Source organism: Pongo pygmaeus, chromosome 11, assembly GCF_028885625.2.
Source record: "Pongo pygmaeus isolate AG05252 chromosome 11, NHGRI_mPonPyg2-v2.0_pri, whole genome shotgun sequence".
Classification (NCBI taxonomy): Eukaryota; Metazoa; Chordata; class Mammalia; order Primates; family Hominidae; genus Pongo; species Pongo pygmaeus.
In genome coordinates, this window is record NC_072384.2 from 133,488,568 (window position 1) to 133,513,157 (window position 24,590).

Here is a 24,590-nt window from a genome sequence, read left to right on the forward strand (position 1 = left end):
CAGAAGCTACATCCATGTCCTAACCCCAGTACCTGTGAACGGGACCTTATTTGGGAAAAGGGTCTGTGCAGACATAATTGAGTCAAGGAACTCAAGATGAGATCATCCTGGGTTAAGGTTGGCCCCAAACCAATGATGGGAGTCTTTATAAAAGAGGCCGAGGGAGATCTGACAATGTAACACAGACACACAGAGAAGGCACAGACAGAGATGGGACTAATGCAGCCACCAGCAGTTGGAGTTGGCCAGAAGGATCCTCTGCAGAGCTGTCAGAGGAAGCACGGCCTGCCCGGGCCATAGGAGAATCAATTCCTGTCATCCTCTGCCACCTGGTTTCTGGTGATTTGTTATGGCCACAGAGGAGGGATGGAAACAGAGCAGTGAGGAGCCCGGGGTAGGGGTGAGGGTGGGGGTAGGGGTGGGGGTGAAGATAGGGGTGAGGGTGAGGGTGAGGGTAGGGGTAGGGTAAGGGTGGAGGTAGGGGTAGGGGTGAGGTTGAGGGTGAGGGTAGGGGGTGGAGGTGAGGGTAGGGGTGAGGGTGAGGGTAGGGGTGAGGGTGAAGATAGGGGTGAGGATAGGAATAGGGGTGGGGCTAGGGGTAGGGGTGAGGGTGAGGGTTGGGATGAGGTTGAGGGTAGGGGGAGGGTGAGGTTGGGGTGGAGGTGAGGGTAGGGATGAGGGTGAGGGTGAGGGTAGGAGTAGGGGTGAGGGTGGGGGTGGGGTGAAGGTGAAGGTGGGGTGAGGGTGAAGGTAGAGGTGGGGGTGAAGGTAGGGGTGGGGGTGAGGGTAGCGGTGGGGTTAAGGGTGAGGGTAGGGGTGAGGGTGAGGGTAGGGGTGAGGGTGGGGGTAGGGGTGAGGGTGAGGGTGAGGATAGGGGTGGGGGCAGGGGTGAGGGTGGGGTAGGGGTGAGGGTGGGGGTAGTGGTGGGGGTAGGGGTGAGGGTGGGGGTAGGGGTGAGGGTGGGGGTAGGGGTGAAGGTAGGGGTGAGGGTGGGGGTAGGGGTGAGGGTAGGGGTGAGGGTGGGATGGGGTGAGGGTGGGGTAGGGGTGAGGGGAGGGGAGGGGTGAAGGTAGGGGTGAGGGTGGGATAGGGGTGAGGGTGGGGTAGGGGTGAGGGGAGGGTAGGGGTGAGGGTGGGGGTAGGGGTGAGGGTGGGTGTGAGGGTGGGATAGGGGTGAGGGTGGGGTAGGGGTGAGGGTGAGGGTAGGGGTGAGGGTGGCGGTGAGGGTGGGGGTAGGGGTGAGGGTGAAGGTGAGGGTGGGGGTAGGGGTGAGGGTGGGCGTAGGGGTGAGGGTAAGGGTGGGGGTGAGGGTAGGGGTGAGAGGGGGTAGGGGTGAGGGTGGGGGTAGGGGTGAGGGTAGGGGTGAGGGTGGGGGTAGGGGTGAGGGTGGGGGTAGGGATGAGGGTGAGGGTGAGGGTGGGGGTGAGGGTAGGGGTGAGGGTGGGGGTGAGGGTGGGGTTAGGGTGGGGGTGAGGGTGGGGGTGAGGGTGGGGGTGGGGGTTAGGGTGGGGGTGAGGGTGGGGGTAGGGGTGGGGGTGGGGGTGAGGGTGGGGGTGAGGGTGGGGGTGGGGGTGAGGGTGGGGGTGAGGGTGGGGGTAGGGGTGAGGGTGGGGGTGAGGGTGGGGGTAGGGGTGAGGGTAGGGGTGAGGGTGGGGGTGAGGGTGAGGGTAGGGGTGAGGGCGGGGGTAGGGGTGAGGGTAGGGGTGAGGGTGGGAGTAGGGGTGGGAGTGAGGGTGAGGGTGGGGATGGGGTGGGGGCAGGGGTGAGGGTAGGGATGGGGTAGGGGGTGGCGGTGGGGGTCTGGCCCCTTCCCCAGGGTCCTGCCCATCCCCTGCCTCACTCCTTTTAGGGCCACCCTCCGGTTTCTCCACTCATCAGAGCCCTGACCCAGGGCTCAGGGCTTTGGCATATAAGCAGGAGCTCCAGGGTTAGAGGCATTTGTTCCCAGAACACAGTGGGCCCTGGAGTGGTGGGATTTTGCAGGCTGTTTCACTTAATCCTCCCAGGTCCCCCAGGAAGGACAAACAGAAGCTCCCGTTTTACCAAAAGGAAACAGACACAGAGAAGCGAAGTTGCGTCCCGAAAGTTACATGGTTGGATGCTGGAGGAGTGGAGATGCTGCCACCTCCCAGGCAGCGCAGGGGTTTGCTGGGCATTTGATGCCCACCTGCAGGAGCTCTCACTGCTGCTTCCCTGCAAAGCTCTGCCCACCCACCCACCTGGCAGAGAACTCTAAAATAAGGGACGAATCTGGAAGCTGGGAACACCCCACAGAGAGTTCACACTGATGTCACTCCAGGGCCAGTGGCCAACTGCAGACCCTGAACCACCATCAGCATCAGTGTCTGCACCTGACTTGAGACAACGACGGTCAGAGATGAGACGCTGAAATGTGCCTGTGGCCTCTCCGTGGCCATCCCCACGTCACATCTGCATCATCTACCTAAAAAAGCAGCCACAGCAAGCACACAGCAGCGGGCCTCACAGCAGCAGAACCGCAGCCCAGCGCTGACTGGCAGCAGACCCCGGGTCGGCCAGTGTCCACCGACACAAAAGTGAGGCTATGACGGGCAGCCAGTTTCCCGGAAGCTTCTCTGCTACAGATGCTGTTATGAATTCATTTTCCGGCTGCTAAATTTAAGTTTCCTAAGAAAATGTCAAGTGGTTCCAGCTCACAAGTTCCAAGCAAACGTAACTCACAAAACTGATACGAATGATACCCAGGGGAAAACCCCCATGCCCACAGCGCCACATCACAGAAAAGCATGCCATTAAACTACATGGCCCTGAAGGACGCCTGCTAGAGACACCTGGGATGATACGCTGGCTCTGGATCACCCGGATCTTCTGGCCGACAGCGTCTCTGTCCTGATCTTCAGGGCTGAAGGAAATGGCAGGTAGGGCCTTTCAGCTGTGGGCCTTGGCCTGAATCCCTGCTAATCGGTATGGCTGAGTCTCATTCCCCAGAACTCTCACCCCTCCTCATCCATTTACAGGCAATGTCACCTGTGAATTTTAGCTTCCAGGATGTTTGTCTTCCTTTTGTATGTCAAATTGTTTGTCATGTCGATATGGCTATCTTTTCCTTATCGATATTACTTTCGCTCTCATTTAAGCCTCTACATGGCAGCACAGAGCTGACGAGGGATCCAGGCTCTGCTCGCTCTTCATTCATTCACTCGTTCATTCCTTCGTTCCACAAATGCTCACTGAGCATCTGCTGAGCACCAGGCACTGATCTAGGCACTGGGCACTCAGCTGTGAACACAGCAAGACTGCCTTCCCATGGCACTTTCGTCCCAGGGTAGTGGAAGGAAGTGTGAGCCTGTGAGGGTGAGTGGGAATGAGTGTATGTGTGCATACACATATGCGAGTCAGGGTGTGAGCATTAAGGAATGAGAGTGCATGTGTGGGAGATTGTGGGTGAATGTATATATGGTGTGACAGTGAGAGTATGTGTGTAAGTGAATGTGAGCGAATGTGTATATGGGTGTGATTGTGTGAGAGCACGTGTAAGTGAATGTGACTGGGTATATGGGTGTGATTGTGTGAGAGCATGTGTGTGAGTGAATGGGTATATGGGTGTGGCTGTGGGAGCATGTGTGTGTGTAAGTGAATGTGAGTGTGTATATGAGTGACTGTGAGAGCATGTGTGTGAGCGAATGTGTATATGGGTGTGACTGTGAGGACATGTAAGTGAATGTGAGTGAATGTGTATATGGTTGTGACTGTGTGAGGACATGTGTGTAAGTGAATGTGAGTGAATGGGTATATGGGTGTGGCTGTATGAGAGCATGTGTGTGTAAGTGAATGTGTATATGGGTGTGGCTGTATGAGAGCATGTGTGTGTAAGGGAATGTGTATATGGGTGTGATTGTGTGAGAGCATGTGTAAGTGAATGTGACTGGGTATATGGGTGTGGCTGTGGGAGCGTGTGTGTGTAAGTGAATGTGAGTGTGTATATGAGTGACTGTGAGAGCATGTGTGTGAGCGAATGTGTATATGGGTGTGACTGTGTGAGAACATGTAAGTGAATGTGAGTGAATGGGTATATGGGTGTGATTGTGTGAGAGCATAAGTGAATGTGAGTGAATGTGTATATGGGTGTGATTGACAGCGTGTGTGTAAGTGAATGTGAGCGAATGGGTATATGGGTATGGCTGTGAGAGCATGTAAGTGAATGTGTGTGAGTGTGTGAATGCATGTGTGTGTGTGACAGTGTGAATGAATATAAGCGTGGGTGTGAATGTGAGTGTGAATGGGTGTAAGAGTATGTGAACGTGTGTGAATGAGTCAGTGTGTATGAGGGTGGCTGTGAATGTGTGAATGTGTGAATGCATTGTGTGTGACAGTGTAAATGAGTATGTATGAAAGTGGGTGTGAATGTGTGAGTGTGAATGTGTGTGAAAGAGTATGAGAGTATGTGACAGTGGGTGAATGTGTATGAAGGTGAGTGTGAATGTGAGTGTGAATGAGAGTATGTGACTGTGTGTGTGAATGTGTGCATATGAGGGTGCGTGTGAACGTGTGTATCATTGCCACAGAAGCTCCTCCTCAGGGAATGCGCATGTAGCCTGGACCCGACTGTCTGAATCTCTGCTTGGTCTGGGAATGGCGCTCTCAGCTCTGTTGCTATCTGCCAGTATTCCCGGCACACTTCCTGGCTTTCCTAAGCCCATTCCTGGCCTGGATTCCTTGTGAAGATTCAACTCCGGTCCAGCCTGGACTTTCTTCAGGCTCCTCTTTTGTGACCTCTTGCTGATGGGTCAGGGGTCTCCTTTGGTTTTCACACACATGCTCTCACAGTCACTCATACACACATTCACTCACACACACACATGCTCTCACACCATCACCCACAGAGGCGCTGGGAGCCACGCTGCCCGTGGGGCCAGGACCAGGGCCTGAGGCCAGGTGAGCAGGCCCCCTCTCAGGCAGCGCGGGTTAGGGGGCTGCTCTGGGGTGGTGATGTCCCGCGGCCTCGGGATCAGCCAGGTCCCGGAGTTAGGGCCGCCTACACCACCCTGTTCAAGTCACGCATTTGAAAAACAAAGGAGACCCCCGACCCATCAGCAAGAGGTCACAAAAGAGGAACCGGGACACCAGGAAAAGTCTGCAGGAAGCCAGCCTGCTCCTGATGGAGAAAGGCGGAAGCTTCGCCAGCCCTAACACCCAAAGAGCGACGGGCTTTCACGCAGCCCGCGGGCCCCAGTTCCCTGTTATTTAAGGCAGTTCAGCTTGTCCCAGAGTTCACGGTCAAACACGGGCCATGCTGCTTGGCCGGCAGTGTCTGTCCTCGGAGTCCCACTCCTGCCTCCGCACTCAGATCAACCCTGCGTTCCCCACCCTCAGCAAAGCTCGAGGCTGCACGATTTCTCCTCCCGGCCCTTTACCTACACGGTCTCCTTATGATCCAGGGTTCTCCGTGGACCCCTGAGCCGTGCATTCCAGCCTGATTTGCGTTGTTTTTTTGGCTTCTCCCGACCCCTGTGTTAACAAATCAGTGCTGTCTCTGATGCTGTGACCGTCGATGCGCTGTGATGCGGTGGTGCAGCTGCGTCACCAGGGTGACATCTGCAGGGGTCGGAGCCAAAGGCCGGCAGACCGTGGACTGAAGGGCGGGCTCACTGGCTGCCCTCCACCTTCCTCACGGCCAGGAAACAAAACGTAGCCCCTTCCCCACAAGGGTTCTGGGAGGTCCCTTCCCATCCACCCACGTGCCAGGCCCTCCCCACACGGGTCACCCCCAGTCCTGGGCATCAGGGCACTGGCCTGGAGCCCAACTTAGTTCACTGGCTTTTGCCTGGAGGGAGGGAGGGGATGAAGAGAAGGCCAGGCAGAATGCTAAGGGTCTAAGGCGTCCTTCCTGGACTCCCTTGGAGGCCGTGGGGACATCACCGTGACACCTCAGCACAGGCCCTACCATCTAGGCTCCGTGTCTCCAGTTTGCTGGTGGGAGCTATCAGGGCCACCTGGGCCTGCTGAAGACCCGGCCTGAGTCTGTCCTCGGCAGGGCAGTGGCTGGGGTGTGTGTGGTGCGGGGATCACCATGGCCCACTCCTCTCTCTCCTCTAGCAGCTGGGGCCGGGGCCAGAGCCAGGGGCGGCAGGGCGCTACCAAGCTCTCCACTCTCTGCTCCGGCCCCGCAGAGTCCTCTTGCTGCAGCCGCCCTGGGGTGATTTGCACCCTCTGTTCCCCAGGATGACTCAACAGTAAGGTCACAAAGTTGCCTCGGTGCCTGCTGCTGGTGCAGTCATTTATACACTGCAGGCATCAGGATGCACAGAAGTGACTTTAAAAGGCTTCCAGTTAAGAAGAAACCCCTCAAAGGCTATCCTTCTTCTGCAGACAAGGATGATGAAGTCGGACTCCAGAGCCGGAGCCCGAGCCCAGACTGCTGCAGCGCAGTCTTTAGTGAATTCGAGGCCGGACTGAGCAGGTCCCGTGAGCAGCGTGGGGAGTGGGGGCTTGGCTGTCTGATGGGGGAGTGACAGCTAACCCCTCGGGTTGCTAAGGGACGAGGGGAGTCACATATTCAACGCAGGCATGGGATGCAGGCGCTGGAGGCCCAAACCCAAGCCTCGGCACTCACACACATCACAAATGCCAGTTACTAAGTTTTCTCAACCTGACCTGTTAATAAAATCATTTGCAAAACTGTTTACGTGCTAAAATAAGTGTGTGTAAATTTAAAAAGACACATGCTTGAGAACATGTTCAGCCTGCCTCATGGCAAGAGAAATGTTACGTTAAAACCACAACGAGGCCGGGCGCGGTGGCTCACACCTGTAATCCCAATACTTTGGGAGGCCCAGGCGGGTAGATCACCTGAGGCCAGGAGTTCGAGACCAGCCTGGTCAACATGGTGAAACCCCGTCTCTACTAAAAATACAAAAAAATTAGCCGGGCATGGTGGCCGGTGTCTGTAATCCCAGCTACTTGGGAGGCTGAGGTGGAAGAATCGCTTGAACCCGGAAGGTGGAGGTTGCAGTGAGCTGAGATCGCGCCACTGCACTCCAGCTTAAGTGACAGAGTGAGACTCTGTCTTAAAACAAGACAAAACAAAACAAAAACTGTGACGAGATACAATTTTTAATCTAGCACACTGGGTAAAGATAAAATAGCTGGGTAATGCACCGCATTAGTGGCAGGGGACAGGCACACTCATATGTGGCTAGTGTGTGAAGGCAATTAGGCGATACCCTCTCAAAATTTAAAGAACATTTAACCTTTCACCCAACAATCCCACTTAGCAATTCCCTTAGCATTCCACTGTGTAGATGTTCAATCTTCCATTAGTATAAATAATGCTGCAATGAACACTCTCGGTACCCGGTATTTCCAACTGCAAACATCCATCAACGGGGACGGGTTAAATACATTATGGAACATCTAAACAATGGAGCCCAGAGAACTGCAAAAATGAGGGTGCTCTATTTGGATGGAGATGGAAAGATATGGTCAATATTTTAATAGTAGTTTACATTTGTGTGACACGAGGGCACGCACACACACACACACACACACCTGAATATGTGTCCGACGAGGGAACGGGGTGGCCCAGGACAGGAGTGGGAGAAAGACTTTCACTGAGAGTCCTTTTGCACCTTTTGAACTTCCTATCAGGTGCATACATTTTTTAATCAAAAGATTAATTTAAAAAAATGCTACCTGCCTACTTTGCTACTTTGTTAAAATAGGTATTGGTATTTGCTTTCTGACGCCTAGCTGATGTTTTAGGCCACATCCACCTCAAAGCATCAAGAAAAACTCCCTGCCGTCTCCCACTGTAGGACTCATCTGCTGAATTGTTGAGGGTTTAATCTAAACAGAAAAATATATAATTCAGTAACAGTTGGTAAATTAAATAATAATCACAATTTAATTTTTTGGATGGAGGTCCATCATATTAAAATCCTAAGTAATTTCTTTCTAAAATGCACAATTTTCTTTTGGGGGTGGGGAAAGTAAACACGCTTAAGTTGTGAAACAGGCTGGAAAACAACAAAAATACAACTCCGTATGTCAGAGGCTGTACAGATGCAGACTGAGCTGCATCGCAACTTACAGCTGTAAAAATTACAGTCCGGGCAACACAGCAAGACCCAGCATCTACCGAAAGAAAAGACAATTCACCACCCTATGGTTAGGCTGCACCAGGCGACTGCAGGGCCCCTCGCTTCTCGCTCCCCAGCAGAACAAAGCCATTAGTCCTGTCTGGGCGTGCGGGGACCGAGCCACACCCCACAGCCTGGGCAGGCTGTGCACATGTAAGTGTGTGTCCCTGCTCCCCTGGAGAGCCTCACATCACCCCTGCTCACTATTCCAGCTCCACACCCAGCCCACCAAGACCAGGGACCGTGGCAAGTCCATCTTTCTCTAGCTCTGCCTCCTGGGTTCAAGTGATTCTCCTGCCTCAGCCTCCCGAGTAGCTGGAACTACAGCCACGTGCCAACATGACAGGCTAATTTTTGTATTTTTAGTAGAGACGGGGTTTCACCATGTTGGCCAGGCTGGTCTCGAACTCCTGACCTCAGGTGATCCACCTGCTTCGGTCTCCCAAAGTGCTGGGATTACAGGCGTGAGCCACCACACCCAGCCCCTTCCCAACCTTTTAATTTGAATCTATGCCTAATTATTTCCTCCAATTGTTGGGTTCTCAAACAGTAACTAAAACACCATCCCCAAAAGGGTGTTTAATTTGCTTCAGGACAAATTAAAAAACAAAAACTGAGGCCTGGCATGGTGGCTCACACCTACAATCCCAGCACTTTGGGAGGCTGGGGCAGGAGGATTGCTTGAGCCCAGGAGTTGGAGAATAGCCTGGGCAACACAGCAAGACCCCATCTCTTCAAAAAATTTTTAAAGATTAGCCTGGGGTGGTGCTGCACACCTGTAGTTCCAGCTACTTGAGAGGCTGAGGCAGGACCGCTTGAGCCCAGGAGTTCAAGGCTTCAGTGAGCTGTGATCGCACCACTGCACTCCCACCTGGGCCACAGAGTGAGACCTTGTCTCTAAATAAAAAAACAAACAAAAACAACAAACTATTAATAAGCTGAGAAAGTCCTACACGGGAACTCTTTCCCATTTCAGCTAGATAATTTTTACTTTACAAGGAGGAAAACATACTATAGTATTTTGTTCTGAAATCCTGGCTCCCCCTTGACTAAGCCTACCAAAAGGCCGTCATTGTAGGGTGTTTTCCTTGTGTGAACAGTAATTCAGCACGACCTGCTGCTTTTGTAGCTAAAGAAAAAGAGAGTTCCTGACAACAGATTGTACTGGCAGTCCAAGTTGCCTGTCTTGCTTTGATAAATAGACTGAAAAAAAGATCTGATACATAAGTCACTGATTTGGAACATGCAATCTGAAGATCCCGGTTTTGTGTCCGTTACCAGATATTAACAAAAGAGAAGCACATGAAGGTCTTTAACATAAAAAGACGATAAAAAATCAGAGTGACACACTGAAGCCCACGTGCTCACATAATTCACTACGAAATGTAACTGGATTGCACATCAGTTAGGTCAGCCTCATTTATTTTTAAAAATCTACATCTGATTCACTGGAATTTGCAAACATACATAAAAGAAAGTAAGAAAAAAATCTTTATTTTCTATATGCCTTCTCAGTATAGATGAAATGTTCCATTTTGCTTTTTTAAAAACTTTATATATCTTGAACATTCACATTATTCATTTTTTAAAAACACATTTTTAAATGTTTGCATCTTTGGGCTGGGCATGGTGGCTCACACCTGTAATCTCCGCACTTTGGGAGGCCGAGGCAGGGAGCTCACCTGAGGTCAAGAGTTCGACATCAGCCGGGCCAACATGGTGAAATTCCATCTCTACCAAAAATACAAAAAATTAGCCAGGTGTTGTGGCGGGTGCTTATAATCCCAGCTACTCGGGAGGCTGAGGCAGGAGAATTGCTCGAACCCAGGAGGTGGAGGCTTCAGTGAGCCGAGATCGTACCACTGCACTCCAGCCTGGGCGACAGAGTGAGACTCTGTCACAAAAAAAATAAAAAATAAAATAAATAAAATGTTTGCATCTTTAAATAGCTGTATATTATCTTACTAAACAATTCCCCTACCATTGGGCATATAAGTTTCTTCTCTCTATTCTTCCCCTAACTTTTTGCTGGGATGAACATGCTAATAAATAAATATTTGTGCACATATCTGATTATTTTGCAAGATAAATTTCTAGAAATAGAAGCACTAGAAAGTATACAAATATATTATTACTGGGGTTTTGATACAAATATACTCTTCTTATCGGCTGTGTTTGAAAGTGCTCATTTAGAGTCCCTCAACACCAGGTTTTAAATATATATATTTAAAAGTCTCTTGTCATTTTGAGAAGCAGAAGATGGTACCTCAATGCTGCTTAAGTTTATACTTTTATGACTGTTAGTGAGTTTGATTTTTTTTTCTTTTTTCATGTAGTTATTGGCCATTTGTATTAAAATTTTATTTATTTATTTATTTTTGCAGAGATAGGGTCTTGCGATGTTGCCCAGGCTGGTCTTGAACTCCTGGGCTAAAACCACTCCTCCTACCTCAGCCTCCCAAAGTGCTGGGATTATAAGCATGAGCCACCATACTCTGCACCATTTGTACTTCTTTTGCTTTTGTTTCTGCTTTTTTTTTTTTTTCATTGCCAGGACGTATTCTCATCTGACCCATCTGTACTTTTAAAATGTGAATTGCTTTGCCCAGTTTTCTTTGGGGTGCTCATGTTTTTTCTTATTCACAGAGCTTTCTAATTGACTGAAATCTGGGTTTTGCTGACATATATGAAAACAACTAACTTTTGCATGTTTATCTTACAATCAGCCACCTCCGGGAACTGCCTTATCACGTCCAGTGCTTTTATTTGATTCCCTCGGGTTTTTTAAGTAGGAAACTGTAACTGGTAGATAATGGTAGATAAAGACATTCCTTCTTTCTGGCTTTCTCTCCTACTCCTTTCCTCATCTTATTACCCTGGATAGAGCTTCCAGGGCAACACTGAATCGTGTTAGCAGGCACTGTCTTGCCTTTATTGCCACCAAGTTTTTTATTATGTATGATTTTGCTATAAATTTGAAATTTTCTTTATAAATCTCAAAAAAGTATCCCTCTGAGTTTTATCTAGATGGTAATAGCGTACTCCTTTCTTTTCCATCCTCTTTGAAGATCCATGTATTTTTCTCCTCTGGCCTATCAGTATGAAATTTTGGCCCCAAACATCTAAATATTAAACTATCTATGCATTAATTAATCCTTGCTTAATGTATATTATTCATTTAACCTATCTCCAGATTTGATTTGCTTATGTTTTATATAATTTTTTTTACCTTAATTCACAGCGAGATAGATCTGCGTTTTAATTTTTTTTGGAGGGGGTAATATTTTGTTAGGTCAAACACAATAAAATGGAAGATATTCAATCAAGATAAAATGATCATGCAGTGAAAAGTGGACTTTTGGGGGGTGTGCAGTTCTATGAATTCTAACATATCTGCAGCTTCATGTAACCCACAATATAATCAGGATGCTCAACAGTTCCAACACTCCCCACAACCCCCTCAGCCATCCCGTCTCCCCACGCTCCCCCTACACCTAACCCTTGGGCAACCATCCCATCTTGCCACGCTCCCTGCATCCTTCACCCCTGGCAACCACTCTTTGCCAATGAGATCTGTTTTCCGCCACTAGTGTGGGCTCTTTCAGAATGTCATAGAAATGGAACCACACAGTATGTAACCTTTCTTGTTTCTTTCACTCAACAAGATGCCTTTGAGAAACGTCGATGCTGTCGCATATCAGTAGTTTCTTCCTTTTTATTGCGTGGTGCACACCACCATACGGATGTACTGGTTTATTTTCTCTCTATCTGTTGAAGGAAGACCTTTGGCTTGTTTCCAGTCTTTGGTGATTCCCAGCCAGGAGCAATTTTGGTCTCCAGGAGACATTCAGCTAGGTTTAGAGACAATTTTGCTTGTCATGATTGGGGGGAGGGTTGCATCCAGTGAGTAGTGGCCAACGATGCTGCTAGACCAATGGTCTCCAGTTTTTTTTTTAGCATCAGGGACTGGTTTTATGAAAGACAATTCTTCCACAGACCAGGGGTGGGAGGGGGGTGGATGAAACTGTTCTACCTCAGATCATCAGGTATTAGATTTTCATCAGGTGCAATTAGAGTCTCATAAGGAGTGCACAACCTAGATCCCTCACATGTGCAGTTCACAGTAGGGTTCTCGCTCCTATGAGAAATACAACTGTAAATATAGATTAAGCTTTGGTTGCTCACCCGCCACTCGCCTCCTGCTGTATGGCGAGGGGGGGGGTGGGGGGGGTAATGGGGTGGGGGTTGGGGTCCCCTGTGCTAGACATCCTGTGATACACAAGACAGACCCTGCAACAAAGAATTATCCAGCCCCAAAGTCAACAGTGCCACTGATGAGACACTGCTACAGGGGTGGGGCTGTTGGGTAGTATGATAAGTGCACATTTAATTTGGTAAGAAACCAGCAACTCTCAGAGTGGCTGCACCATTTTGTGACCTCACCAGCCATGTAGGAGAGTTTTAGCAATGCATGCTGTGTGTGCACACCAGCACCTGGGACTGCCATGATTTTAAAGCTTTTTTAAGCAAGTGTGTATTACTGTCTTGCCTTCTTGATTTGGTGAAGTAGATAGATTTTAAGTCTTTTGCCCATTTTTAAATTGGATTGTTGTTTTTTTACTGTTGAGTTTTGAGTTCTTTTGTGTATTCCGGATGCAAGTCCTTTATCAGTTAAGTAATTTGCAAATATTTCCTCCCCATCTGTGGCTTCTCTTTTCATTCTCTTAACAGTGTCTTTTGCAGAACAAAAGTTTTTAACTCTGATCAAGACCAATTGATCAATTTTTTTGTTTATGCATGATTGGTTTTGGTGTTGTATCTGAGAACTCTTTGCCTAACCTCAGGTAATGAAGGTTTTCTTCTATGTTTTCCTCTAAAAGTTTTAAAGTTTTTCATTTTACATTTAGATCCATGATCCATTTTGAGTTAATTTTTGTATGAGGCATGAGGTTTAGGTTGAGGTCAATGTTTTTGCATATATATATCCAATGGTTCCAGCATCAATGTTCAATATTTGTTGAAAAGACTGTCCTTTTTCCATTAATTTGCTTTTGTTGTTTTGCCAAAAATCAATCAACCATACTTGTGTGGGTTTATTTCTGAACTTTCTTTTCTGTTCCACTGATCTATGTGTCTGTAATTTCATGAATACCCCACTGCCTTGATTACTGTAAACATTTTAGTTGTCTTAAAATCAGATAGTATGACCCCTCCAGCTTTATTATTTTTCAAAACTGTTCAGGGCTATTCTAGTTGTCTTGCCTTTTCTGATAAATTTTAGGATAATTTTGACTACGACCACAGAAAATGCTGGGATTTTGATTGGAGTCGCATGGAATGTATAGATAAATATGGGAAGAGAATTAACATCTTTACCATGTTGAATCTTTCAATCCATGAACAGTTTGTCTCTTGATTTATTTACATTTTATTTGATGTCTCTCCTCACTGATTTGCGGTTTTCAGCACAGAGATCCTGTCCATGTTTTGTTAGATTTATACCTAACTATTTCATTTTCGGGGCAGCTATTGTAAATGGTATGATAATTTCAATTTGTTTCTAATTGTTCGTTGCTAGAATATAGTGATATGACTGATATTTGTGTGTTGGCCTTGTATCCAGCAACCTTGCTAAAAATCACTGTTAGTTCTAAGAGGTTTTTTTGGTAGATTCTTTGGGATTTTTCAAGTAAACATGTCATCTGTGAATGGGGCAGTTTTGCTTATTCCTTTCTAATCTATATATCTTTTATTTCTTTTTCTTGCCTTATTGCACTGGCTAGGATTTTCATAATGATGTTGAATAGGAATGGGAGCAGTGAAGGAACAGACAGCCTTCCCTTGTTCCTAATCTTAGGGGAAAAGCATTCAGTCCTTCACCATTAAGTATGATGTTTGCTGTAGGTTTTTGGTAGATGTGCCTTATCAGGTCCAGGAGTTTCCCTTGTATTCCTCCTTTGCTGAAAATTTTAATGATGACTGAATACTGAATTTTGTCAAATGCTTTTTCTGCATCAATTGTTGTAGTAACCATGCAGTTTTTTTTTCTTGTTTAGACTGTTAATATGGTGGGTTACACTGATTGATTTTCAAATATTTAACTAACCTTGCATTCCCAGGATGAACTCCACTCAGTCATGCCATATTGCTCTTTTTATACATTGCTGGATTTGAATTGCTAATATTTCTTACTGAGAATTTAAAAATATACATTCATGAGGAATATTGGTCTGTAGTTTACTATTCTTATATTGTCTTTGTCTGATTTTTCTATCAGGTGATGCTGGCCTTATAAAAAGTTGGGAAGCATTCCTTCTTCTATATTTTGGAAAAGAATGGGGAAAATTGATACTATTTTCTACTTTAAATGGTTGGTACAATTCACCATTGTAAACTTACGGGCCTACAGATGGCATATTTTGAAATATTTTACCTAAGAAATTAATTTCTTTAACAGTCACAAGACTACTCAGGTTATTTATTTCATTTGGGGTGAGTTTTGGTAGCTTTCAGTTTGGGGCATTGGTCTATTTCATTTAAGTTGTCAAATTTATGTGTGTAGAATTGTTCATAATATTTCGTTATTACCCTTTAAATGTCTCTAGGATTCATCATGTCTCCTTTTTTGTTTCTGATATTGGTCATTTATATCTTCTCTTTTTTTGTCAATCTTGGTAGAGATTTATTAATTTTATTAATCTTTTCAAAGAATTCAATTTTGGTTTCACTGATTTTCTCTATATTTTAAAAAATTTCCCATGTTGTTGATTCTTGCTCTCACATGTATTATTTCTTTCCTTCCACTTGCTTTGGTTTTGCCCTTTCCCCCGCCCAATTTCTTAATATGAAAGCTTAGGCTATTGTTTTGAAAGCTATCTGCTTTCTTAAATGAACATAATGCTATAAATCTCCTTCGAAACACTGCTTTTGCTGCATCCCACCAACTTTGGTATGCTGCGGATTCATTTTCAGTCACTTCAAAATATTTATAACTCTCCTTGCACTTCCTCCTTGACCCAGGGATTATTGAGAAGTGTGTTAATTTCCAAGTGTTTGGAGATTTTTCTGTTATACTGATTTCTAGTGTAATTCCATTAGGGTCAGAGAACATACTTTCTATGACTTCAATTCTTTTCAATGTGTTAAGTAGAGTTATGCTTTACCTTGGTGACACCTCTATTTGCACTTGAAAACAATGTGTATTCTGCTACCGTTGGGTAGAGTGTTCTAGGAATGTTTATTAGTTCCATTGGGTTGATGGTGGCCGATTCTTCTATAACCTTACTGATTTTATGTCTCCAAGTTCTATTGATTACTGAGAGAACAGTGTCCTTCACTGTATATTGACTATATATACATATAGACTCTTCTATTATTATTGTGGATTAAAATAATTTTGTAGCCAGGCGCGGTGACTCACGCCTGTAATCCCAGCACTTTGGGAGGCCTGAGGTGGGTAATCACGAGGTCAGGAGATTGAGATCATCCTGGCTAACACAGTGAAACCCTGTCTCTACTAAAAACACAAAAAATTAGCTGGGCGTGGTGGCACGTGCCTGTAATCCCAGTTACTCAGGAGGCTGAGGCAGGAGAATCACTTGAACCCGGGAGGCAGAGGTTGCAGTGAGCCAAGATCCTGCCACTGCACTCCAGCCTGGGCAACAGAGTGAGACTCCGTCTCAAAAAATAAAAGTAAAATAAAATAAAACAATTTTGTATGTGTTTGTACTCTAATTTTCAGATTTGGTTATCAATATTATACTATGTTCAAATAATTTGTGTATTTCTCTCTTTTCCATGCTTTAGACCAGGGGTCAGCAAACTACAGCCCATGGGCTGGCCACTTGTATTTGTAAATAAAGTTTTACTGGAACACAGCCACACTCATTCCTTTACATAGTGTCTATAGCTGCTGTCACACCACAATGACAGACCTGGGTAGTTCTGACAGACAGCATGGTCTACAAAGCCTAACACATTTATTATCTGGCCCTTTAACAGAAAGTTTGACGATCTCTGCTCCAGACTTACACTGATCAACACAGTAGCAACAGTGGCTAAACTGATATTTGTTTAAACCAGGTGGAATTAAACATTCAGTTTTTTAATTAGTTCCACTGACCAGTTTCAAATGCTCGGTAGCCACACGGAGCTAGTGACTATTGGAGACATGATGTAGAACATTCCATCATTGCCAGGCACGGTGCCTCACACCTGTCTCAGCACTTTGGGAGGCTGAGGCAGGCAGATCACTTGAACTCAGGAGCTTGAGACCAGCCTGGCCAACATGGTGAAACCCTATCTCTACCAAAAACAGAAAAATTAGCCTTGCGTAGTGGTGTGCACCTGTAGTCTCAGCCACTTGGGGAGGCTGAGGCACGAGAATCGCTTGAACCCAGGAGGCTGAGGTTACAGCGAACCAAGATTGTGCCACTGCACTCCAGCCTGGGTGACAGAGTGAGACTGTCTCAAAAAATATAATAATAAAATACAAAAGAACATTTCTGGCCAGGCGCAGTGGCTCATGCCTGTAATCCCAGCACTTTGGGAGGCTGAGGTGGGTGGATCACGAGGTCAGGAGTTCAAGACCAGCCTGACCAACATGGTGAAACCCCCGTCTCTACTAAAAATACAAAAATTACCCGGGCGTGGTGGTGCACGCCTGTAATCCCAGCTACTCGGGAGGCTGAGGCCGAAGAATCGCTTGAGCCTGGGAGGCAGAGGCTGTAGCAAGCCGAGATTGTGCCACTGCTCTCCAGCCTGGGCAACAGAGCAAGACTCCGTCTCCAAAAAAAGAACATTTTCATCAAGGCAGGGAATTCTACCGGACAGCTCTGCTGCAGGCCAGCCTAAGTAACACCGGACTCTCCTGGCTCTCCTCGGATTTGAACATGAGTCCTCTGGGTGCAACATCTTTCCTGTAGGTGATTTTTTGGGGTTACTGGTATATTTTTGTGTATTTAAAATTTTTACTTTTGATTCCATTGGTAGTAGCTTATATTTTCCTAGAAAATCATTCATCTGTTTTTTCTAATCATTCATCTTATCAAGACTTTTGCATAGTACCTTCTTGGATCTCTGTCCTCTCTGTTCTCCTTAGGAGTGTTTTCCCCTAATGTGTGTTTTCCCCTAATGTCTCAAGCTGGCATCTCAGAAGTTCATTTAATTTTGTATTTATCTCTTTCAATTATTTCTATTCTTTGGAATTTGGTGTGCTTTTTACACACACACTGCATCTTAATTGGATTCATTACATGGTGTGTTCAGCAGCCACGTGTGGCTACTGGCTGCCAGAGCAGGCAGGGCAGCTCTAGAGAGTATAAAGTTCAGTACAAATCTTTTCAACCAACCTAATTATTTTTTTCTGATTCCCCATCTCCCTGCTCTGTCCCACTCCTATAGGATAGTGGAGTGCGCATGGCAACGTCTCCTCTTGCTTCTGACAGATTCTGCTCTATTTATTTATTTATTTTTTCTGAGGTGGAGTCTCACTCTATTGCCAGGCTGGAGTGCAGTGTCGCGATCTTGGCTCACTGCAACCTCTGCCCTCCAGGTTCAAGCGATTCTCCTGCCTCAGCCTCCCAAGTAGCTGGGACTACAGGCACGCACCACCACGCCCAGCTAATTTTTGTATTTTTAGTAGAGACGGGGTTTCACCATGTTGACCAGGCTGGTCTCGAACTCCCGACATCAGGTGATCTACCTGCCTTGGCCTCCCAAAGTGCTAGGATTATAGGCAAGAGCCGCTGTGCCCTGCCTTCTGCTCTATTTTTTTGTCCAGTTCATAACAGTTCCCAGCTATTACCTTTTCACTGTAAAGTGTACCTCTTGGGAACAGCCTTTCCAATCATAAGATACAACATCCGAAGATTAGGTTTAAATAAATAAAAGTACTGACAGATTTGCTATCAAAATGGAAAAAGGATTTTTATCCAAAAAGAAGATGCCGTGGACCAAGTGCGAGGGCACATAAGCCCTTGATAATGTCAGCTTTTTGCCACGCACTGTCTTCAGCTCCTTATCTGTGTTATTTATTCAATCTGCAGAAGCCTGAGAGGTAGGTAGTAGGATTCCCATCTTACAGATAAGGCACAGAGAAGTTAAGTAATTTGCCTAAGGTCACACAGCTAAGAAGTAGCGGAGCTGAGAAACCTAGGCAGTTGGGCACCAGTGACTGTGTGCATAAATTGCGTCCCTATATATTATCGTGCAGGAGAAAACATTTGAAAATCTTAAAAAAAAGAATTAATATCCAGAAGATATAAAAAGCTGCTACAAATCAAGAAGATAAATGTAAAGAACCCAGTAGAAAAGGGGGAAAAGATAAGAACAGGCATTGATAGATAAAGAAATGGAAACAGGCAATAAACATGTGAAAAGATGCTCAAATTTACAAGTCATCAAGGACGGGCAGGGTAAGACAAGATACAGTGTTTCACCCAACAAGTTAGAAGTTTGACAGTAGGGCTAGGGAGGGTGCGTGCGAATGGCCGCTCTTGCACTGCTGGTAGCAATGTGACACTTGTACTGCCTTTTTGAATGGCAATTGGGCAGAGTCCATCACCATTTAAAATGCACTTCATTCGGGACCAGCATTTCCACTTCCAGGCTACAGCCGGTCTCAGACGCGCACAGAGATGTTCGCACACACAAACTCTCCTGAGCAACCTCCACTCAACCCACTGGCTGAACACCCCATACTCTCTGCTACCCACCAGGCTGTGCAAGGATCCACCAGGCGCTCAGGGTAGAGGTTACCTGCCCGCCTCTCTCCCCATCTGGTAAGGATGCGCCCACTGTCACTTGCATTCCTCCTTGAACTTATTCAAGCCAGTGGTACCTGTGATGCAGTTGTATCATTTAATGATAAAAGCCAATGAATTCTCAGTGGAAAGGGAGTTGTTTTTATGAAAACTGAGCTGAAAGCTCTCCAAAGTCCAGGGAAGGCAAGTTGCTAAAAACCATCACCAAAACCAAGCTGCTACTGAATGTGCTGAAACTAAAAGAAGTGGAAAACACTGTAAAAATCTATAAGGATTTTGCCCTTAGTCTGCATAGGTGTCTAAACTCCAAAATTAGATGGTGTATTATGGCTGTGTCTAATCAGGAGAGATAAAGTAGATAAAGCTGGTCCTCCAGTGAAAACCTATGATCCAAGAAATGGGCTGGACATATTTGCATTGTTTATATTTTTTTAAACAATGAACGTGCATAGAGGAGTTACGTATTTAATTGTAAAACTTTTCTTTTTTTTTTTTTTTTTCCTGAGATGGAGTCTTGCACTGTCGCCCAGGCTGGAGTACAATGGTGCGATCTTGGCTCACTGTAACCTCCGCCTCCCGGGTTCAAGCGATTCTTCTGTCTCAGCCTCCCGAGTAGCTGGGATTACAGGGACCCGCCACCACACCTGGCTAATTTTTTGTATTTTCAGTAGATGAATAAGACGACAAAACAAGATGACTCTGTTCACTTGGGTAATTTTTCTTGCCCTGAATTCTACTCTGTCTGATAATATAATGGGTTTAGATTTCTAATCAATTGGATAATTTCTGTTTTTATTTTTATTTTTTGAGACAGAGTCTTGCTCTGTCACCCAGGCTGGAGGGCAGTGGCACCATCTCGGCGCACTGCAACCTCCACCTCCTGGGTTCAAATGATTCTCCTGCCTCAGCCTCCTGAGTAGCTGGGACTACAGGCACCTGACACTACACCTGGCTAATTAATTACTTATTTTACTTATTTATTTATTTATTTTGAGACAGAGCCTCACTCTGTGGCCCAGGCTGGGGTGCAGTTGCGCGATCTTGGCTCACTGCAACCTCTGCCTCCCGGGTTCAAGGGATTCTCCTGCCTCAGCCTCCTGAGTAGAGTAGCTGGGACTATAGGCGGGCACCACCACGCCCAGCTAATTTTTGTATTTTTTAGTAAATACGGGGTTTCACCACATTCGCCAGGCCGGTCTCGAACTCCCGACCTTAAGTGATCCACCCACCTCGGCCTCCCAAAGTGCTGAGATTACAGGCATGAGCCACTGTGCCTGGCTCACCTGGCTAATTTTTGCATTTTTGTAGAGATGTGGTTTTGCCATGTTGGCCAGGGTGGTCTTGAACTCCTGACCTCAGGTGATCTGCCCACCCCGGCCTCCCAAAGTGCTGGGATTACAGGTGTGAGCCACCACACCGAGCCTCAATTGAAGAATTTCTGTCTTTTAATGGAGGAGTGTAAGCCGTTTGCATGTATTGTAACGGATTTGTTTGCTGTTAAATTTGCCACTAATTTGGTGCTGTTTGTTTTTCATGCTTCACTGTTTGCTCTCCATTTATGACAAGGGCCCTTTCTCTGCTTTTAGCTTTGCTTATGTTGTAAAAGGTTTCTGACATGTGTTTAAGTTCTAGTAGGATTTATTTCTAAGTTTTTTTTTTTTTTTTTTTGAGACGGAGTCTTGCTCTGTCACCCAGGCTAGAGTGCAGTGGCGCGCTCTTGGCTCACTGCAACCTCCCGAGTTCAAGCGATTCTCCTACCTCAGCCTCCCGAGTAGCTGGGATTACAGGCGCCTGCCACAGTGCCCAGCTAACTTTTGTATTTTTAGTAGAGACTGGGTTTCACCATCTTGGCCAGGCTGGTCTCGAACTCCCGACCTCGTGATCCACTAGCCTCGGCCTCCCAAAGTGCTGGGATTACAGGCGTGAGCCACTGCACCCAGTCTTATTTCTAAGTTTTACATTAGAAATTTTATTAAAAAATAAATAGATGCAGCCATTTACAAATCACTGCTCACAAGTTAGGAAGGATGTCAAAGTCTAAACATTTTCCATACTCTACTGGGCACAACACCCAGGTGAAGCCTAGGTGGCCCTTCAAAAGTCCACTTTTATGAAGCCTTCCCTAGTAGCAACTCCATTCATCGTAAAACCCAACTCTCAGGTACATGATGCTGGTCAGGAACAAGTCACAGTTTGGGTCGTTAATAGTGTATATAGGCTACTGTTTCATGTTTTAAATAAACAAGAGCAAATGTTTCTGTAGAATCTAGCACAGGAGTAACGGCGGGTAGGGAAAGGCAGGACTTTTGCAGCTACAGCTGCCACAAGAAACAAGTACAAGGACGGGCTTGGACAAGCGCGAGGAATGCAGGTGAGTGCGGTGGGGGTGAGACGGAGCGGAAGAGGACACAGATGATGGAACTGGGTGGAACTTATAAAAACCAAATCTCTTCTTTTTTTTTCCCTTCTGTACCTACTTTTTAAATTTCACAATTAACACAAACTTGCTATTCACAATTTCTCTCCACCATTCTTCCTGTTTACTCCTGACCATACGCTTGCTTCTTTATACCACAAATTTTCCCTTAATACTCAATCTTTGTTCCACTAAAACAAACACTTATTTCTTATTCATTTGTTACTGGTTTTAACTGATTATTTCTCCCTGCTAGCAACAAACCATCAAGCAGCTCAGCGATTTTGCCTCAGCCTAATTGACAGTCACTGAAGTCCACCCGAACTATCAAATGAAGTGGCCAGAGACACGAATCCCAGATTTCTGCAGCATTTCAGGGGCAGGTGGGCAAGCTGAGGGACTTCCTTCAGAGACCCCATTCATCCAAAGTTCAGAGAGCCCCAGAAGAAAGTGGTGGGATAAGATCGTGAATGCAAAGAGATATGGCAGACCTCCGTCAACCACAGATAACTGGAGCTATGGCATAGTCACAGTGAGCTCAGCATTGCCTAGTGCCGTGGCATTCACGCGTGACGGAAATACGCAATGATGATAACGAAGGGTGGAAAAACTGCGATCCTACTATCTCATCAGACAGCAATGTTTCAGATGCTCAATGTTGGGGGTGAGATGTCTTAGAAGGTAGCTGGGTGTCTCTTGCTGCCTGTGAAACCATGTTTATTTTTCTGCACGTTCTAGATGGACACCCCTGCCAGCGATTCCTCTGGTGAACCAGTCAGGGCACCTCACCCCCTAGAGGAAGCCTCACCCCCAGCAGTGAGGGCCACCCGGGTGTGCTGTGGGGGAGCCCCCGCCCCTCGGCGCCTGTTACCTCCTGCAGCTTAATCTCCTCGGGCTGTAGGATCTCAAGCACCCCGCTGCTCCGGATCTCGGGAAGGTCCTGCCAGAGGTTGAACCTTGAGTGGGGGTTACTGAGCAGGCAGATCTGGGGCAGAGCCTTCCTCTCTGGTGGGCTGGCCGGCTCCTCCTCCTCTTCTTCCTCTTCCTCCTCCGGGGTGTCCTCACTGGCCGGGGACCCATTGGTATTGTCTTCTATTTCTGCATCCTGTTGCCTCCTGGTTTCGATTTCTTGGAGAGTCGATTTATCTCGGTATTCCTGATACAGGAGCCCTGAAATCAAAGAGTTGTAAAAAAGAAAAGGAAAAGATCTCAGATGACAATCATTCCAAATCCCTAAGTCAAGGCTTCATGTTCTTATCAAGGTCCATGCTGTGTCCAGGAATACACAGCACAAGCCAGCCCTGCACCCGTCTCAGCGGCAGGCTCCAGGCCACGGGATACACTGCCGTCGTCTTCATTTCTTGGGAAAGACCAGCATGCTTATGTTTTTCCCCAAAATATAAAGAAATGCCCGAATGGACTCAAAATCCAGTATATGCTTTCCCCATACACACTTGGCAAACAAGAACCTAGAACCTGATGCATCCACCACCAAGTTGATGGGAATGTCCCAACTGTGTCTCATTATCCCAGCAGGGTAATTTCCATAGCCCTAAACGTTTCAATATTCAAACTCAGGAATATTCATTTGTGCAGTGGGAGTAGCTGTAAATTCTCATTTTGAAGGAAAAATCAGCATTTCATCAATCTTATGAGTTAAAAAGGGAAACATTCCCTTTTTGCTTTCACGGTTGCAGACTTCACTGACCAACTGTACTTGGAATGAATGTTTTCCAGTCTCTTAGGCGATTTGGGGGCGCAGCTGAATCAGTGCAAATGTAGCACCTCCAAAGGGATAACCCCATTTCTGATGTCCTGGCCTTGGGACACAGGGACTTCCTCTCTGCACAGGCAGCCATGTCGGGGTTGGGGGGTTGCCGTGGCTGGGCGGGACGGTGAGGGGTAATCCTGCCTGCTGCAGGCTGGGAGGAAAGGGGTCAGACCCCAAGGTCTTATCTATGGTGCCACAGAGGCAGGAGTCTAGCCCGAGGGCAGGGGCTAGACAGAGCAAACACACTCTGTTCTACATTTTATTGTTTTAAAATTTATCTTGAGATTGGGCCTCACTCTGTCACCCAGGCTGGAGGGCAGTGGTGCAATCATAGCTCACTGCAGCCTCCATCTCCTGGGCTCCAGTGATTCTCCTGCCTCGCCTCCTGAGTAGCTAGGACTACAGGTGTGTGTCACCATGGCCGGCTAGTTTTTTTCTCTTTTTTTTTTTTTGTAGGGATGAGGACTTGCTATGTTACCCAGGCTGGTCTTGAATTCCTGGCCTCAAGCCTCAATCCTGGTCTTGAATACCTCTCCCTTCAGCCTCCCACAGTGCTGGGATTACAGACGTGAACCCCTGTGCCTGGTCCTGTCTGCATTTTAGAAGCATGGACTGGGGGAAACGGGCTGCAGCAGCTCCCTGGGAGAGCCAGGACGGAGGCTTGCACTGAAGGACTGGGAAGGGGATGAAGCCAAGTGCCTGATTCGGGGACAGTTACAAGATAGAGGACAGGCCCCGGGCCATGAATAACATTCAGGTGACCAGTGGGGCAGCAGAGACCAGAGGCCCCACTGGAGGAGATGAGGGTCCGGCTGAGGGTGGCGTTGGGGTGGGGAGGATCGAGATGTACCCAGGCCCCAGGTGGAGGCCTCGTGAGCAGCAGGATGTCCTGGTCTGGCACTTGGGATAGTGGCCGAGGCCCCTTGATATGTCTAACTATGAGACAGATGAGTCCCAGAAAGTTGCAATATGGATAAATATACCACTTGACAAGCACTTGCTCTTACAACGCAGTACAACTGTTAGCTATTATTCCTTCTTTATCTAATTGTTAAACATATCTAAACTGTAGAAAAAGGAAGAAAAGAAAAACAGACCACCTTCAAAATCCTGAATGAGGCTGGAGAAATTATATTCATGAACAGGAACCTAGTAAGGCCGCCCTATGGATTAAATGACTTGGTTTCCATGCTCTGTAACTCCAAATTACAAAGCCTTTCTGCCAAGGTAACCAGAGTATCCACTTCAGCAAGCTAAGAGCCCGTGCTTTTCCAACGATGCAATCCAGCCGGATACAACATGGAGTTGATTCGACAAAGGAATAAAAAAGAAAATCCAACTCTAAGCTGAATGCAACCCTGACTGAAGATCTATAAAGACAGGTCCGACGTCACCACCTACATCAGTTCAATAATGAGCATAAGGTAGGCTGACTGTTGCGACGTCAAACTATCACCATCCTGTGATTCTGACACTGCACTGCGGTTACAGAGGTTTAAAGAAACCAAGTTTCACAGGTTGAC

General features: G+C 46.8%; 1 protein-coding gene across 1 annotated transcript in view; it reads right to left on the reverse strand.

Moving 5' to 3' along the window:
* NGEF (neuronal guanine nucleotide exchange factor) overlaps positions 1 to 24,590 on the reverse strand; it is a 48,280-nt gene that overhangs the window by 18,196 nt on the left and 5,494 nt on the right. The window contains exon 3 of the mRNA XM_054477559.2: positions 22,168 to 22,466. Within this exon, the coding sequence (XP_054333534.1) occupies positions 22,168 to 22,466 (299 nt within the window). The remainder of the gene's footprint in view (positions 1 to 22,167; positions 22,467 to 24,590) is intronic.